The sequence below is a fragment of the Eutrigla gurnardus genome (genome assembly GCF_963514095.1).
Source record: "Eutrigla gurnardus genome assembly, chromosome: 3".
In the NCBI taxonomy this organism is placed as follows: Eukaryota; Metazoa; Chordata; class Actinopteri; order Perciformes; family Triglidae; genus Eutrigla; species Eutrigla gurnardus.
This window is the reverse complement of record NC_139917.1, coordinates 32,620,341-32,640,098: the sequence shown is the minus strand read 5'-3', so window position 1 is coordinate 32,640,098 and position 19,758 is coordinate 32,620,341. Positions and strand designations below refer to the sequence as shown.

The window sequence follows — 19,758 nt, the reverse complement described above, 5'->3', positions numbered from 1 at the left end:
CCCTGTCCATGATTGTCTGGGCTGTTAGTGAACGAGGGCAGGTGTGTTCCATTTACCTCTTTCACTCCCCCTCCGCCCACTTTCCCTCCGCCCTCCAAGCTGCCTCCGTGTGACGTCATAGCAAGGGCTGAGGGCAAGTGAGCGAGGGCGACTCAAACCGTTATTGAAACGCAGCCCTCGTCTACTTTCAAGGTGAAGGTCCGTGTCCACAGGGGCGATTTTAAACGCGAGTGGACGCGCCGCTTCCCAGTATTGCACGCTTGGTGGGCGGCCACTAGAGGATGATTGACAGGCGCTCTCCTTCATACAATCACGCGCACACTTCATGGCTGCACCTGATTGGACGATCGCTTTCACAGCTGTCCTGTCTGCTCCGGAGTTCACGCAGACCAACATGGCGGCTTGTTTGGAAACTTTCTCTTATTTTATGAAAATAGTTCACCGAAAGGTGTTTCTGAAAGCATTTTAAGTGAGAAATAAGCTATGCAGTTGTTGAATCTGTCAATTATTTTAGATCCACAACATTCAGTTTAGAAGATTTTCCCGAGCGTTCCCGAGGCGGCGAGTCGAGCCCGGCGCCTCTGATTAGCATAAAGTAGATTCACTTCAACTTTATGCAAATGAGGAGCGGCCAACTCAGCGCGCCGTCTCTCGACATTCGCCGCGACGCTACCAGAATGCATTGCACAGCTTTTCACATAGACAATAGGCGAATTCGACTTGATGTAGCCGCCTGCAGCGCGCCACCTAACGTGATGTATTGTGGGTTGAAAGCGATGCATGATGGCTAGAATTGTGTCTGACTTAGCAGCCGACTGCAAAGACGTCACAGGGTCGCGACCATATCACGTGACCCAAAACATCGCGGGAACAAGTTTTTAAGAGGCGCTTCTTGCAGCGCTTGGCAGCGCGGTCTACGACGGCTGCAACCGGCTTGTCCACACCTCCGCTACAGCGGAATGGTTCTCATTGAATGATTTAATGATTTGCCTTTTTATTTGGGTCGCATTGATGTCATGGCTTGATCTAAAGTTCCGTGCATTGTGTTGTGAGTAGGCCTATTATATGTGAGGTCTGGTTAATACAAACATAGAATGATAATACAAATATACTGAAAAAAAGAATGCCTTCCACATGTTGCCTTGCGTGTGTGTGTATATATATATATATATATATATATATATATATATATATATATATATATATATATATATATAAAACATATCCTCTTTGGTTTGCTGCTGTGTTCTATCGCTTGAGCACTATAGTCACGTTGACTTTGTTGTCCGACTTGACGGCGTTTGGCTGCCGTCTCTGTTAGAGCCCGCCCCCTCGGACACCTGCAGCTCTCGTCGGCGTGGTAAGTCAAGTCAAGTCAAGACCATCCCGAACGAGCCTAATGAATGCGTTTCCGATCGCATGCATTTGCGCCGATGCATGCACGAGACTTGAGAGGATCCGCCGGAACTCGTCATAAACACGTCAAGTTCCCACCACGTCAAGTCGGACACAGGTGCACTTCACAGACTGTTTTTTAATTTAAACTTTATTAATAATTATATACATAACAAAAACTGTCGAGCCAGGGGAAACTTCATGGACTTTGCACAAAGAATATGGTCTACTCAGCGGCGCTGGCTTTCTTTCTATACGAGCCGAAGCATTTGAAGTCCCGTTGTTGACGGAGGCTGAGGAATTTTCTCACGTGGGAAATACCACGTGGTAATTCTAACCAACTAGGGCAACGTTGAGGGGAGTGTCTTATGTCCGCACTTATTTGTGAGTTTTTATCTTTGTGAAATGTGAACATGTTTTTTTCGTATTGTTTAGATTTTCTTTATTATTGGTTGTTGATTAACTTGCCGTCCGTTTCCTGCTGCCTCCTCATCATGATCCGCGTTTGGGTCCATCCTTCTCAGTATACCATGATTTATTTATCAGGGTACCGACAAATACATGAATTTAATCATTCATTATTATTATTCCGCTGTATGTTCTGGATCTCGCCTCCCTTTGTGACCACAGGGAGGAGGCGGTGCTACAACAACTCCATCTGACTTTAACGGGATGAATCCTGAAAACAAACAAAGATGTGTCAGATGTGTGTGAGACTAAACTGTGAGATGTTCGGGTCAAACTGTTGTTTCAGATGAAAGCAGTTTAAATCGTTATCTGTCTGCAGGGAGTCTGGCTTTCGGCGCTGAGTCGGACCAGCGGGGGGCTGCGTGGTGGCGGATGGTGGCGGCTTGGTGCCCCCGGTCACCTCCGGCGGCGGCATAGATGTTTAATGAGGCGTTTCACTGCTGGGCCTCATTAACACTTGCTGACAACACCTCCGGATCTAACCGCCACAAGTCTTAATGAGCAGGGAGATGAAGGCCGCGTGGGCATCGCCATGGCGACTGGACAGCCGCGGGTGAGTTAAGATTTAAAGATGGATGCATCTCACGACCAACGCTCTCATTAGTGAGCAGAGTTCAGAGGTTTGTGGCCTTCAAAGCTGCAGGAAGTTCAACTGAGTTTGTTTCTGGAACCAAAGCGAGGGGTTGTTTCTTTGTGTTGTTGACGGACACGATCCGATCACAAACTTTCTATGAGAATGACTTTCAGACCTCATGTTTCAGAAACACATTGTGTTTTCACATGTTCTGTTTCTGGTCCAGCTCAGCTCTAATGGGGCCTCAGTCCTGGTCCTGTTAAAAAGACCAAAGAAAAGTAGCTAGGAGAGTTTGTTTCATGTTGGGATAGCAGTTTCACCTCTAATCAATAAAACCAGTGTTTTAATCAATCTGCACCTTAGTTTTTCTCAAGACCGTTAAACCCAAAACCACACAGTGTTACGGGGGCCTTTACTGCTCAAAACCCCCTTCCACCACCTCCACTGAGGCTCTGTTGTTGTCACGGTAACAGTCACCGGAGGCAGCTCACCTGAACACAAACACAAATACTGGAGAAAATGAACTTATAGACCAGGTGATATCAATTTGAAATTGATAAGTGTTCTTTTCATAAAAGCGATCCTGCATCAGGTCCTGCACCAGGTAGGCTAAAGACCCAGCAGCAGCATCATCGGTATGCAGACAGAGTCTGAAGGTGTTCATCAGAGAACAAAGAGGATTCTGTCCTCCATCTTCCAGTTGATCATAATAAATATGGAGAGCTCATTAAAATGAGTTTGGAAGGTCTGAAACGCGATAGAAATCCTCTGTTTCAGTCCAGTTGATCTCACTCTCCATCTGTTGTCTGTAACTCTGAACTCTGAACTCTTTGGTGATTTTTAAATCATTGATTTAAGTTTAATCAGAGTTACTCGTTTATTCTGATCGACTGATTCTATTTGTATCATCCTGCTGAGTCAGCATAGCACAGAAAACAGCACCTATCAATGCGTTCACCTCCAGTCCACCTTATCTATCTATCTATCTATCTATCTATCTATCTATCTATCTATCTATCTATCTATCTATCTATCTATCTATCTATCTATCTATCTATCTATCTATCTATCTATCTATCTATCTATCTAATTTCTAAAGCCTGACTCTCCCTGTTGAACATCCGATGGTGAGCCTCGGGACACGCTCACACAGATGGACCACCTGCTGACGTCTGCAGTCTTCAGCCTGCACCGATTACTGAGGAGGAGCTCACTGATCTTCAGTATCAGCTGCAGATGTTCATCCTCTCAGTTAAACGTCAATGGGACACAGTGATGTGATGTGAGTGATGTGAGTGAATTGACCTGAGTGAAGTGCGGTGAGCGAAGTGATGTGAGTGAGGTTACGTGAGTGATGTGAGTGATGTGGGTGAAGTGACGTGAGTCAAGTGAGGTGAGTGAAGTAATATGAGTGAAGTGACATGAGTGATGTGAGTGTAATGGCTTAAGGGAAGTGACGTGAGTGAAGTGACATGAGTGAAGTGACGTGAGTGAAGTGACGTGAGTGACATGAGTGAAGTGACGTGAGTGAAGTGACGTGTGTGAAGTGACGTGAGTGAAGTGACGTGAGTGAAGTGACGTGAGTGACATGAGTGAAGTGACGTGAGTGAAGTGACGTGTGTGAAGTGACGTGAGTGAAGTGACGTGAGTGAAGTGACGTGTGTGAAGTGACGTGTGTGAAGTGACGTGAGTGAAGTGACGTGAGTGACATGAGTGAAGTGACGTGAGTGAAGTGACGTGTGTGAAGTGACGTGAGTGAAGTGACGTGAGTGACATGAGTGACATGTGTGAAGTGACGTGAGTGAAGTGACATGAGTGACAAGAGTGAAGTGACGTGAGTGACATGAGTGCAGTGACGTGAGTGAAGTGACTTGAGTGAAGTGACGTGAGTGACATGAGTGCAGTGACGTGAGTGAAGTGACGTGACGTGACGTGAGTGAAGTGATGAACTTGATGGCAGCCAGTTCTCCAGCGGTGACGGTCCTCCCAGGAGAGAGAGAGAATATTTTCACACACCCACTGAAGTAGCAGCATCGATCAATGAATGTGTCCTCAGGGCTCACACACACACACACACACACACACACACTCTGAGGGTGTGTGTGTGTGTTGGTTCAACACAGTTTAGTTCTTGTCAAAACTAATCAATAAGATGATTATCAATTCAGACTCTAATCACTGAGGCTTCACAGTCCATCATCGTTATTATTATGATTATTGTTTTCATGTCTGTCTGCTTGTTAGATAACATTTGATCTGATCAATGTTCATTAATAAATATTAAATCAGGAGGCAGTGGAAAGCTTTTATTGTGAAAGACTTGCAGGAAGTGCTTTTTGTTTTCCTTTCACGTTTATGTTGAAATGTAATATTGTAGACTTCCTTCATCCGTAGACAAGACATCATTGATCCAGTTTCATTCTGGTCCTCCTGACGAGGGACAGATCTGCAGAACCTTGAGACCTGATGGAGGACATGAACTGGTCTGTAGAGACCGGAGGACCTGATGGAGGACGTGAACTGGTCTCTAGAGACCTGGGGACCTGATGGAGGACCTGAACTGGCCTGTAGAGACCTGGGGACCTGATGGAGGACGTGAACTGGTCTCTAGAGACCTGGGGACCTGATGGAGGACGTGAACTGGTCTCTAGAGACCTGGGGACCTGATGGAGGACGTGAACTGGTCTGTAGAGACCGGGGGACCTGATGGAGGACGTGAACTGGTCTGTAGAGACCGGGGGACCTGATGGAGGACGTGAACTGGGCTCTAGAGACCTGGGGACCTGATGGAGGACCTGAACTGGTCTGTAGAGACCTGGGGACCTGATGGAGGACAGGCTGCCACCGATCGATCATCATCATCATCATGCTCCTCCTCTTCCTACTCTGTTGACCTCCATCATCTTGCTGCCTCAGCACTTCAACACACCGGTGACATTCACACACACACACACACACACACACACACACACACACACACACACACACACACACACACACACACACTCACAGACACACAGACACACACACACACACACACACACACACACACACACACACACACAGACACACTCACACACTCAAGCACGCACACACACACAGCTGACTGAGCATTAATTACCCCCCCTCCTCTTCTGTGACCCCCCCCATTGAAGGTGATTGGTCGATATGAGCTGATGGAGCTTCAGGACAACGTCAATAACCTCTGAGGGGGGGGGGGGGGGGATATGCTAATTACACACAGAGCAGGTGGAGATCGTGGGAAACAGCCCACACAGGTATCGATCAGTGAAGGTGAAGGTGTTGAATCAGTGATGAGCAGACGGTCACTGCCCATGAGCCTCCTGTCATGTGATGCTGGTGCTGTGATGTCTTCTGAAGATGCACCAATCAGTCAGTCAGAAATGAATTGCCAACTATTTTCATAATCTGTTAATATTCTCTCTAATATTTTCCATGAAATTGATAAGTCAACGATGATTGATAAGTTGCAGAGAGAAGCATCCTGACAGCCAATCAGATGTCCACATCAAGGAGACTCTGGGGGGGGGGGGGGGGGGGGGGGGGGGGGGGGGTGTAGGGTTACAGGAAGCAGCAGAGTCCAGCAGGGACACTCTGAATTATTGATCAACTTAATGGACCAACTTTCATTTTTTTCTGCCATCACGTCGAGTTTTGACTCTGAGAGTCACCGGAGATTTCCCATGAGGCCTCAGTCACCGGGACGCTGAGGAGACATGACACACCGCCGGAGCCGAAGACCGCCAGGAGGACTGCTGTCTCTGTACCAGACCCCCCTACAGAGACCCCCATCCCCTCATGGTCCAAACAAAACTTTCTCTAAGAGTGTGATTAGTACATTAATATGAAACACAACAAAGACTTCCTCCTGGACTCCACCAGACCTCCACAGGGCCCCCAGAACCACCTCTCTACACCAGACCTCCACAGGGCCACGGAACCACCTCTCTACACCAGACCTCCACAGGGCCACAGAACCACCTCTCTACACCAGAGCTCCACAGGACCCAGGACCCACCTATCTACACTACACCAGAAATCCACAGGCCCCGGACCCACCTCGCTACACTAAACCAGACCTCCACAGGGCCCCGGACCCACCACTCTACACCAGACCTCCACAGGGCCCCGGACCCACCTATCTACACTCCATCAGTGTGGTGAAGTGTGTCTAAGCTCCCATTTTTAGCTCCGGTTTACAAAAACGTAGTTGCTTTAATTCTCGCAAACAATATTATTACGTGGTTTCAAGTCTCTTCTTCGGGTCTTAAATGACGTATTGCTGTTAGCCGTCCATGCACTTGGATGTGGATCAGAGGCACCCCTCTGTAGTTGTTCAGTTGGTATCACTGGGGAAAGGTTGGGCTGCAACAGATGTTCACTGTGGAGTTCACCAAGGGATCCGTACTGGGTCCCCTTCTCTTTTCCATTTACATGATCACATGTCGTAGATCCTGTAGCTTTTGATTGATTTAAAGATGTAAAAATGATTATAGTTGTTAACTGTTCCTTGCTTCTGCTCTCCCAGACCGTAGACCAGAAGCACAACATGTATATGCTGCTCCCGTTAGCTTCAGGCTAACACCCTTTACCTCGGACTGCAGGTGGTAAGCAAGACACAGGAACTCGGCTCTGGTCCTGAGCTGCAGTATTTATTTATGGACAAGCAGCACTGCCCCCCCCCCCCCCCCCCCCCTACCCCTCTCTCTACTCTTAAAGGAGCCACACCACTTGTACAACACATACAAAGTTATCTATCGGTGGATGTCTCATATCCTCAATTCATTCCTTGTTTTTCTCAGTCCAGATTCTTTCAGAGCTGCCAGAAAACATCAGGACCTTCAATCATTATTATTATTATTATGATAGGTGGATGGATGGATAGATGGATAGGAGAGAGAGTCCACGCCCAGCTAAGTTGCTTCGTCAAGTTAGTCGCAGCATCGTCTCATCAGAACTTCTGGTTTTACAATTTCAAAATAAGAGTCAATGAAACCTGCTGTTGATGTTCCAGTCTGCAACGTGTTACATACTGCCAAAAGTATTCACTCACCTGCCTTGACTGGCATATGAACTTAAGTGGCATCCGATTCTCAATCCATAGGGTTTATGATGTCGGTCCACCCTTTGCAGCGATAACAGCTTCAACTCTTCTGGGAAGGATTTCCACAAGGTTTAGGAGTGTGTTTATGGGACTTTTTAAAAACATTTGTGAGGTCACACACTGATGTTGGACAGGAAGGCCTGGCTCTCAGTTTCCACTCTATTTCAAGTCAAGTTCATCCACACCAAACTCTCTCCTCCATGTCTTTATGACCTTGCTTTGTCCACTGGTACACAGTCATGTTGGAACAGGAAGGGGCCGTCCCAAAACTGGTCCACAAAGTTGGGAGCATGGAATTGTCCAACATCTCTTGGTCTGCTGAAGCATTCAGAGTTCCTTTCACTGGAACTAAGGGGCCAAGCCCAGCTCCTGAAAAACATCCCCACACCATAATCCCCCTCCACCAGACTTTACATGTGGCACAATGCAGTCAGACAAGTACCGTTGTCCTGGCAACCGCCAAACCCAGACTCGTCCATCAGATTGCCAGATGGAGAAGCGTGATTGGTCACTCCAGAGAACGTCTCCACTGCTCTAGAGTCCAGTGGCGGCGTGCTTTACACCACTGCATCCAACGCTTTGCATTGCACTTGCTGATGTATGGCTTTGATGCAGCTGATCGTCATGGAAACCCATTCCATGAAGCTCTCTACACTGTTCTTGAGCTAATCTGAAGGCCACATGAAGTTTGGAGGTCTGTAGAGATTGACTCTGCAGAAAGTTGGCGATCTCTGTGCACTATGTGCCTCAGCGACCTCTGACCCCGCTCCGTCATTTTACGTGGCCGACCACTTCCTAGCTGACTTTCTGTCGTTCCCAATCGCTTCCACTTTGTTATAATCCCACTGACAGTTGACTGTGGAATATTTAGGAGCGAGGACATGGACTTGTTGCACAGGTGGCATCCTATCACAGTACCATGCTGGAATTCACTGAGCTCCTGAGAGCGACCCATTCTTTCACTAATGTTTGTAGAAACAGTCTGCATGCCGAGGTGCTTGCTTTTATACACCTGTGGCCATGGAAGTGATGGAACACCTGATTTTAATTATTTGGATGGGTGAGTGAATACTTTTGGCAATATAGTGTATCTTCATCTCACGTAATTATCTCATTAGTTTGGCAGGAACCAGATAGTGTTGTTACCATGACAACAATGACATGAACGTGGGACTTTCACACAAAAATGTGCAGAGGCAGAATGTAAAGTCTTTACAGGATCCAGTTAGTGTTTGATTGAAAATGAAAGAATATGATTATTCTCTGTTGACATTTGTTTTCCCAGACAGACGTGTTTGTCACCTGATTTGTTGAAGGATGGTCGGATATTGGAAAATAATTTACTGGATAGGATTGTTATGATATTTGAACCCAGCTTGTAATCAGAATCAGAATCGGAAACATATTTATTGCCAAGAAGGATTTTACCCCAATGAGGAATTTGTCTTTGTGACTAGCATACATTGAGGACAATAACAATAAACAAACAATAAACAAATAGTGACTATAATATACAATATATAAACAAACAGACATAAAGAGAGGGATGTTTGATAGATAGAGACGGAAGAGCTATACAGGAATGTGCAACAGATAAAGAATAGAAGATTGTTAAAAGTATTAAAGTGGTGGGTTTGAGGGCTGCAGGAAGACGTGTGTTAATACATACATACTAATAATTGTGTTCGTCATGTGTTCATCCAAACATGGCTTTTTATTTAATTTAATTTAATTGTTTTATATATTTTATTTTCCTTTTGTTTATTAATTTTCATCTTTTTTTTAATCGTTCGAAATAAACAATTAAAAAATAATAATAATTTAGAGCTGAACAGACTCTGAACTGTATTCATTTGACTTTTAAAATAAAACAAACGCATCTAAAATACACAGTAAAATACACGTATGTTGTTACGGTTGTTATGATTATGAGCTCTTCTCTCCCTTTTATTTTGAAGGCTGTCCCAGCAGGCTTCCGGTGTGCCGCGCGCTCCCTGCCGTGCCTTGACGCAGCTCCGACCGTCAGTCAGTCGGCTTGGCGACGCGCTCGCGAGGGCGAAACAGGGAACGGCTGGCGGGCGCGCGATGATGGCCGGAGAAGATGCCCAGTAACGGAAACAGCGGCGGCGGTAACCGAGCGAGCGGCAGCACCGGGACCTGCTCCGGGACCGGCTCCGGCTCGGTCCATGTCCCGACCATGGAGAGAGCCCGGCCGGAGACGGTGACGGTGTCCGCGGTGAGCCTCGCGCTCAGCGTGCTGTCCCTGCTGCTGCTGGTCACCGCCATCTCCACCGACCACTGGTACGAGACCGACACCCGCCGGCACAAGGACAACTGCGACCGCCACGGGTCCGACTCCAATGACCAGAAGAACCGGGAGATGCCCATCTACCACCTGCCGCTGGTGGACACCGGCAGCGGCGGGGCCCGGCACCGGGACGTGGCTCTGATGAAGCCCGTGCATGTGGGCAGCAGGGAGGAGGAGCTGCTGGAGAACTGGCGCGCGATCCTCGGGATGGGGATCCTGGAGACCGAGTGCGGCAGGCCGCTGTTCTCCGCGCACTCCGGCCTGTGGAGGAAATGCTACTTCAAGGGCCTGGACCCGGACATCGACAAGCTCATCGACCGGGGTCAGACTGCACACACAGCTAATATACAAAGAAATGTGTGTGTGTGTGTGTGTGTGTGTGTGTGTGTGTGTGTGTGTGTGTGTGTGTGTGTGTGTGTGGTATTGTACTGCACTCTGACTAAGTGTATTACACTATAATACAATACAGTAACACCATTAATGTATTAATGAAGGTGGAGCACGTGACGTCACATACATATGGATATTATGAGTGTATATATATATGCATGCAGTCTGGTGGTTCTTGCAGTACTCATCAGTACACATCTCATCAGTACTCACCAGTACTGCAGTACTACTAGGAGAAGCATACTGAGCTGATTAAAGGGTCTCAGCCGATATCCTCTGAATAAGCCGATATTAGTCCAAATCAACTGATACCGGCCATAATCACATTATATCTGATGATATCGACTACAGTCAGATTGTTGGGTAGTACAGTTCAGACTGACCTCAGACTGGTTTCACACTGGTATAAGACTGACCTCAGACTGGTTTCACACTGCTATAAGACTGACCTCAGACTGGTTTCACACTGGTATAAGACTGTACTCAGACTGGTTTCACACTGCTATAAGACTGACCTCAGACTGGTTTCACACCGGTATAAGACTGACCTCAGACTGGTTTCACACCGGTATAAGACTGACCTCAGACTGGTTTCACACTGGTATAAGACTGTACTCAGACTGGTTTCACACTGCTATAAGACTGACCTCAGACTGGTTTCACACTGGTATAAGACTGACCTCAGACTGGTTTCACACTGGTATAAGACTGTACTCAGACTGGTTTCACACTGGTATAAGACTGACCTCAGACTGGTTTCACACTGGTATAAGACTGACCTCAGACTGGTTTCACACTGGTATAAGACTGACCTCAGACTGGTTTCACACTGGTATAAAACTGTACTCAGACTGGTTTCACACTGGTATAAGGCTGTCCTTGGACTGGTTTCACACTGGTATAAGACTGACCTGAGACTGGTTTCACACTGGTATATGACTGGAACCAGCAAAACTAGACCCTCTCTGCAGGATTGAAACCTTGTTGGTTGGTTGGTCTTCATTGTTTTTCTCTGGAGTCTCTGGCAGAGGTCCAACCTGAGACCTGGAGGTCAAAGTGATAGTGAGCTGAGAGGATCTGGACCCAGATGCTACTCAGGCCACCATCAGATTACAGCTCCAAATCACATTATGTGACATGTCATTAGTCTGGACCCTGATCAGATATGACCAGGCGATCCCTGCAGAAGGATCAAGCAGCTCCGACAACCTCTGTAAAACACAGGGTACCAGGGGTCTAGGGGGTCTGGGGGTTACCATCTTCATTGGAATCTATCAGGCGTGAAGTTGAAGTGACTCAATGTCTACTCTAAGTCTATGAGAAAATGGTCCTACTTCTCTCTGCTGGCCACCAGGGGGCGACTCCTCTCTGGTTGTATAGAAGTCTATGAGAAAATGGTCCTACTTCTCTCTGCTGGCCACCAGGGGGCGACTCCTCTCTGGTTGTATAGAAGTCTATGAGAAAATGGTCCTACTTCTCTCTGCTGGCCACCAGGGGGCGACTCCTCTCTGGTTGTATAGAAGTCTATGAGAAAATGGTCCTACTTCTCTCTGCTGGCCACCAGGGGGCGACTCCTCTCTGGTTGTATAGAAGTCTATGAGAAAATGGTCCTACTTCTCTCTGCTGGCCACCAGGGGGCGACTCCTCTCTGGTTGTATAGAAGTCTATGAGAAAATGGTCCTACTTCTCTCTTGATGTATTATCTCAGTAAACATTGTAAACATGAGTTTATGGTCTCAATCTCTAGTTTCAAGTCTTCTTCAATCCAGCATGATGTTCATTTAGTACATTATGGTCCATTTAGAGTCCACCAGACCAGAAAGCAGGGGATGCTTTAGGGGGCGGGGCTTACCTGCTGATTGACATGTCCATTTAGAGTCTAACAGACCAAAAGTTAGTTTTCTGGTTGTGATGAATCTGAGTTCTGAGGTTGTTTCTCCCTCACAGGGTTAGTTATGACGATGATCTTTAGCCGCTCAGGTAACTCACCTGTCTTTTCTCTGTTCCTTGCCTTTCCCCTTTCCTGTCTCTTCTCTGCCTCTTGTCTGTCCCTTTCCTGTCTCTTGTCCGTCCCTTTCCTGTCTCTTGTCTACAGGTATAGCAGACCGCTGTACGGCTGTGAAGTATCACTTCTCTCAGCCAATCAGACTAAGGAACATCCCTCTGAACCTGACCAGGACCATCCAACAGGACGAGTGGCACCTGCTGCGTGAGTCCACCTTGTCTCTTCTCTGTCTCTTGACTGTCTTTGTCTCTGTCCCTGTCTGTCTGTCTGTCTGTCTGTTTATGTCAGACCCTCACTATGGGATAGAACCTCACTACGAGATAGACCCTCAATATGAGCTATACCCATAAAAACTAGACCCTCACTATCAGATAGACCCTTACAATGAGCTAGATTCTTAATACAAGTGAGACCCTCACTGTGTGATAGACCCTAACTAGGAGCTAGACCATTACTAGACCCCCAATACGAGCGAGACCCCACAGTGTGATAGACCCCGAGCTAGACCCTCACCATGAGCTAGACCCTCACTATATGTTAGAACCTAGCTTTGAGCTCTTACTATGCACTAGACCCTTACAATAAACTAGACCACCACTAGGAGTTAGACCCTCACAGCGTACTTGACCCTCGCTACGACTTACACCCACACGAAAAGCTGGACCCCCACTATTGGCTAGACCCTGACTACAAACTAGACCCGTAGTATGAACTAGACTCCCACTATGGGCTAGACCCTGACGACAAACTAGACCCCCACTATGGGCTAGACCCTGACTACAAACTAGACCCATAGTATGAACTAGACCCCCACTATGGGCTAGACCCTGACTACAAACTAGACCCTGACTACAAACTAGACCCCCACTATGGGGTAGACCCTGACTACAAACTAGACCCATAGTATGAACTAGACCCCCACTATGGGCTAGACCCTGACTACAAACTAGACCCGTAGTATAAACTAGACCCCCACTATGGGCTAGAGCCTGACTACAAACTAGACCCCCACTATGGGGTAGACCCTGACTACAAACTAGACCCGTAGTATGAACTAGACCCCCACTATGGGCTAGACCCTGACTACAAACTAGACCCCCACTATGGGCTAGACCCTGACTACAAACTAGACCCGTAGTATGAACTAGACCCCCACTATGGGCTAGACCCTGACTACAAACTAGACCCCCACTATGACTCAGTGATGCCTCCTCATTTGATTGGTCACCTTCAACCAACAGTCAGATTAGTAGGTCATAGATTATTGATGATAGATTGTTGATTATGGATAACTGATGACAGATAATTGATCATAGATGTTTGATTATGCATTATAGACTTTAATTGATGGATTATTAATTATAGATTTTTGATTACAGACTTTAATTGATAGATTATGGATGAAAGATTTTTGATTACAGACTTTAACTGATAGATAATTGATTATAGATTGTAGACTAAATGATTCAGTCTTCTTGCTCTCATCAGTCTTCAGCCCTCCTTTTTCACTGGTTGCCATGAAAACACACCATGATAGTGTTATGTAACTGTAGGGGGGTGAGCAGAAGGCGGTAACCATGGCAACACTCTTTGTTTCCTCATTTACCACTCATCACTGTGTCTGTGTGTGAGCGACTACATTGTGGTCTATTAACTGTCTATTATGTGTGTATAAAGGGTGAATTGTGTGTATAAAGTGTGTATTGTGTATGTGTGTCGTTAGTGTATGAAGTGTGTATTGTGTTTGTCGTCTCCTAGACCTGCGGCGCATCACGGCGGGCTTCCTGGGTATGGCAGCTGCCGTCCTGCTGTGTGGGAGCATCGTGGCCTCGGTCGGCTTTTTCTGGGAAGAGAGTCTGACGCAGCACGTCTCCGGCCTGCTGTTCCTGATGGCAGGTACACGTGCACTGATGAATGATGAACTATTCAAATGATTAATGATATAGTGTTAATACGCTGATGAATAATATAGTGATCCATAATGTAAACTTTACAGTGATTAATAATATAGTGATCTATAATGTAAACTTTACAGTGATTAATGATATAGTGATCTATAATGTAAACTTTACAGTGATTAATCATATAGTGATCTATAATGTAAACTTTACAGTGATTAATGATATAGTGATCTATAATGTTAACTTTACAGTGATTAATGATATAGTGATCTATAATGTAAACTTTACAGTGATTAATAATATAGTGATCTATAATGTAAACTTTACAGTGATTAATGATATAGTGATCCATAATGTAAACTTTACAGTGATTAATGATATAGTGATCTATAATGTAAACTTTACAGTGATTAATCATATAGTGATCTATAATGTAAACTTTACAGTGATTAATGATATAGTGATCTATAATGTTAACTTTACAGTGATTAATGATATAGTGATCTATAATGTTAACTTTACAGTGATTAATAATATAGTGAACTATTTATGTAAACTTTACAGTGATTAATAATATAGTGATCTATAATGTAAACTTTACAGTGATTAATGATATAGTGATCTATAATGTAAACTTTACAGTGATTAATGATATAGTGATCTATAATGTTAACTTTACAGTGATTAATGATATAGTGATCTATAATGTAAACTTTACAGTGATTAATAATATAGTGAACTATTTATGTAAACTTTACAGTGATTAATGATATAGTGATCCATAATGTAAACTTTACAGTGATTAATGATATAGTGATCTATAATGTAAACTTTACAGTGATTAATGATATAGTGATCTATAATGTAAACTTTACAGTGATTAATGATATAATGAACTCTTTATGTAAACTTAACAGTGATTAATAATATAATGAACTATTTATGTAAACTTTACAGTGATTAATGATATAGTGATCCATAATGTAAACTTTACAGTGATTAATGATATAGTGATCTATAATGTAAACTTTACAGTGATTAATGATATAGTGATCTATAATGTAAACTTTACAGTGATTAATGATATAGTGATCTATAATGTAAACTTTACAGTGATTAATAATATAGTGAACTATTTATGTAAACTTAACAGTGATTAATGATATAGTGATCTATAATGTAAACTTAACAGTGATTAATCATATAGTGATCTATAATGTAAACTTTACAGTGATTAATGATATAGTGATCTATAATGTTAACTTTACAGTGATTAATGATATAGTGATCTATAATGTAAACTTAACAGTGATTAATGATATAGTGATCTATAATGTAAACTTTACAGTGATTAATGATATAGTGATCTATAATGTAAACTTAACAGTGATTAATGATATAGTGATCTATAATGTAAACTTTACAGTGATTAATAATATAATGAACTATTTATGTAAACTTAACAGTGATTAATAATATAGTGATCTATAATGTAAACTTTACAGTGATTAATGATATAGTGATCCATAATGTAAACTTTACAGTGATTAATGATATAGTGATCTATAATGTAAACTTTACAGTGATTATTGATATAGTGATCTATAATGTAAACTTAACAGTGATTAATCATATAGTGATCTATAATGTAAACTTAACAGTGATTAATGATATAGTGATCTATAACGTAAACTTTACAGTGATTAATGATATAGTGATCTATAATGTAAACTTTACAGTGATTAATAATATAATGAACTATTTATGTAAACTTTACAGTGATTAATGATATAGTGATCTATAATGTAAACTTTACAGTGATTAATAATATAATGAACTATTTATGTAAACTTTACAGTGATTAATAATATAATGAACTATTTATGTAAACTTTACAGTGATTAATGATATAACTATGAGTGTAACATTTGATTGAGTCACTCTCCTGGTGTCTTGCTAACACACTTATCAGACCGGGAGGTCCACCTTATGGTCTCAGGTCCTGAATGCTTCATGCGTCTCCTTCCTGTTTCCTCAGGGATCTTCTGCACCATCTCCCTGTGTACGTATGCAGCTAGTGTGACCTATGACCTCTCCAGAAACCCCCCCTTCATCTACGGTTTGCCGGCTGACGTGGATCACGGTTACGGCTGGTCTATCTGCTGCGCCTGGGCCAGTCTGGGGCTCACCGTAGCTGCCGGCTGCCTCGGCACAACCTTCCCCTTCCTGAGTCGGGCCGGAGCGCTGCACTCCAAGACCGCTCGCGAGTCCTCCGTCTGAGCCACCGGCTGCCACTCAGCCAGAGGACAGGGGTTTAATGACTTGAACTGGTTTTTGTTGAACTGGTTTATGTGACCCGGGTTCTGGATAGACTGGAGGTGGGATGTCGGCCTCTCAGTGGAGCTGCAGGGTTCAACAGTGTGTCCAATGAATGAAGGTGTTAGTCTCTGCACCACAGCGCCCCCTGCTGTGTGTTGGAGGCACGTCGATGTTAATGTAACTCGGTATGATATCACAGACTGACATGGCAACGTCTCTTTAATGTTCACAACTCTCTGTGGTGGATTTCCTTCCTGGTTTAATGTTTCACCTGGCTGCAGTGATGAACAGCTGCTGTCAAGTACACTGTGACATCATCGTCTGACCACAGCCAATCAGCTGCAGTCAGACCAGAATCCACGAGGTGACAGCAAAATGTGGGAGCTAACAGGCTAACATAGCGGTCATCATCATTCATCTCGGCTGTTTGTATCATTTAACCTGCACTTTGAAAACATGTGGAGGTCTGGACCAGGTTGTGAAGCTCTGGGCCAGGATGTGGAGGTCTGGACCAGGATGTGGAGGTCTGGACCAGGATATGGAGCTCTGGGCCAGGATGTGGAGGTCTGGACCAGGATATGGAGCTCTGGGCCAGGATGTGGAGGTCTGGACCAGGATATGGAGATCTGGACCAGGATATGGAGCTCTGGGCCAGGATGTGGAGGTCTGGACCAGGATATGGAGATCTGGGCCAGAATGTGGAGGTCTGGCCCAGGATGTGGAGGTCTGGACCAGGATATGGAGGTCTGGGCCAGAATGTGGAGGTCTGGACCAGGATATGGATGTAATCAATGAAGTCACTGTAGAACCTAAAGTTCCAAACCTGCAGGTCCACTTCAGTCCAGTGAACCTGATCCTTCATTCACTGTCCCACTGAAGCTTCTATGGAACTTGATGTATTCCAGATGTTTTATCATAACGGTCTTAAGGCGGTTCTTTTTTTTATAGCTTTGAAGAAAATCAATTTGACAAATTTAAATTACTTTGTGTCTTTTTGGTTTTGGTTTCATGAATGAGATTTAGTTTCAGTAAATGTTCAGGCTGAGTGAATCTGGGCATGGAGTGAGTCAGTCAGTCCAAACTGTAAATACAATATAAAGGAAAATAATCAGTCAAAGCTAATCGTCCTCAACAGCAGTGTGGTGAGAAAACACCGACTCACCGAGAATCGCTTCTGAGAAGCACTGAATCGTAATGATTAATTATGAATTCATTGTTTTCATGCTGCGACTGTAGTGCGTTGGTGTTGGGTGGTTGGGGGTACCATGGCCGCACTAATACATGACCATTACACAACCAGTACACAACCCATACACCACTAATACACAACCTATAGACAACCACAACCCATACACCACTAATGCACAACCCATACACAACTATATAGCACTAAAACACAATCCATACACAAGTACATGGCTAATACACAACAACTACACAACTTCTGTTATTTATCTTCTGTTCACACAACAATATATATAGAAAATGGGATTTTTTTAGGGTTTATTTACGAATAGTAAATAGTTGTGATTAATCAGATTAAAATGTTTAATCGTTTGACAGCCCTTTTAAATATATATATATGTATATATACTGTACATATATACAATATATATATATATATATATATATATATATATATCTATGAAGCAGTATTATGTAGAAGTCGTTGTTTAAATGCGTGCTGAGCCACGGACTCTGACCTGGAGAACATGGACAACATCCCAGAGTCCCTTTACCCATGAAACCCTGAACCACGTTCACCAGAAGACTGGTCTGAGACTAGAGCACACAGGAAGTCCAGGTGCATAAAATGATGTATTATGTAACTGACTGAATGCTGCTTTATTATTTATTGCATTTAGGAGTCAGCGCTGTCTTCAGCCCAGTCTCGGATACTGTCTGCCCCCCCTGATACTCTTCTTATACCCTCTGACAGTACAAGCGGATGAAGTGGAGGTTTCTGATCAGATGTCAACATCTACCTGATCTGATGCCCCCTACCACCGGTAATATACCCTCGTCTACTCTCAGATCTCCCCTGATACCCTCTTTAACCATCCAATCCTTCTAAAATCTCCTTTTAATGCCCCTCCTGTACCCTCTGATACTTCCTCAAATACCCCCTGAGTTTATCTTCTGAAATACTACGATATCTTCAGCTGTCTTCTATAATCCTGATCTCTTCTGATACCCCATCATGTCTCAGAGCTGGGTTCACCTGGACATGTAGACCAGACTATCACAGGGCTGACTAGAGACAGACAACCATTCACCCTCACATTCACTATAAATGAATTACACCAGAGGGGTATTTACTGATTTATTTTATATTGTAGAACAAAACATTAAAATCTCTTCAGCTTGTGTTAAACACAGACTGTATGTCAGGCATCAAACCAAAAACACACTGACTTCAAAACCAGAAGTGAAAAAATGCTGAGTCATGTCTCTGGTTTTAGGACTCATTTCTGCCGGACTCTACTTCCCTCCTCGTCTGATACTTCATCATAACCTGCTCTGATACCCTCTGATACCCCTAGACACCTGTCTGATACCCTGTCACAATCCCTGATACCCCATGTCTTTATCTGAACCCTGTCTTCTTCTGATACCCTCTGTTACCCTTCTGATACCCCTCTGATACCCTCAGTTACCCTTATGACACCCCCTGACACCCTTCTGATACCCTGTTACCCTTCTGACACCTCTCTGATACCCCCGTGCTGATGCAGAAGTGTCCCTCCACACTTCTGTAGGCATCCTGATGTTCAGCTGTAAATAAACGATAAATATCATCAGACTGATTCTCTTCATTGTTTTCAGATATGTATTTGATACATTCATATTATATATATATATATATATACACACACACACAAACACACAACAACAGTACGTATGTCACTGGACCAGGACCTAATAACAATTTATAAACATTTACAGCAACGGAACCAGAACATATGATTCAGGTGACTCTTATCTGTGAGTTTAGGTAAGAGCAGCTCGACCTCCATGTTTGTAGTTTTCACTGAGCAGGACTGGGTCTGAATGCAGCGTTGCACTCTGGTTTGAGGTGGGCGGAGCTCAGTTAGAAAAAAACGTGATGTCACACAATAAAATGCTCCAATCAGGACTCAGGAACATTTGAATCGTTGTCATTCAAACTCTCCATAAATGATAACTAAGGATGTTTTTTTTTTATGTCTGTTCTTTTAACTTTATCATCATCATGTAGTCATAAATATTTAATATTTTAATTTAATATAGATA

General features: G+C 44.0%; 2 protein-coding genes across 4 annotated transcripts in view; one reads left to right on the top strand and one right to left on the bottom strand.

The window, feature by feature from the left end:
- The window catches only part of tmprss6 (transmembrane serine protease 6), a 261,509-nt gene that overhangs the window by 44,742 nt on the left and 197,009 nt on the right, over nucleotides 1-19,758 (bottom strand). The window lies entirely within an intron of this gene.
- tmem178a (transmembrane protein 178a) lies at nucleotides 9,601-19,278 on the top strand. Of its 3 annotated transcripts, none has more exons than XR_014596919.1 (5): nucleotides 9,601-10,192; nucleotides 12,356-12,469; nucleotides 14,024-14,161; nucleotides 16,205-16,960; nucleotides 17,081-19,278. XR_014596919.1 is itself a non-coding variant. In XM_084006728.1 (4 exons), the coding sequence occupies exons 1-4, from the start codon at nucleotides 9,664-9,666 to the stop codon at nucleotides 16,444-16,446; spliced, it is 1,023 nt and encodes a 340-aa protein (XP_083862854.1). In that variant the 5' UTR covers nucleotides 9,601-9,663; the 3' UTR covers nucleotides 16,447-19,278. The 3 variants fall into 3 exon arrangements, 1 of the variants encoding a protein (XP_083862854.1); XR_014596920.1 differs by lacking the exon at nucleotides 17,081-19,278 and adding an exon at nucleotides 17,001-17,035; XM_084006728.1 differs by having other exon boundaries at nucleotides 16,205-19,278.

Bases quoted from the DNA above. Each gene is read 5' to 3' on its own strand.
- tmem178a (XM_084006728.1), top strand. From the start codon at position 9,664: ATGCCCAGTAACGGAAACAGCGGCGGCGGTAACCGAGCGAGCGGCAGC. The intron at 10,193-12,355 runs GTCAGACTGCAC...TCTTGTCTACAG, and splicing joins CGACAAGCTCATCGACCGGG to GTATAGCAGACCGCTGTACG. The intron at 14,162-16,204 runs GTACACGTGCAC...CTGTTTCCTCAG, and splicing joins CCTGCTGTTCCTGATGGCAG to GGATCTTCTGCACCATCTCC.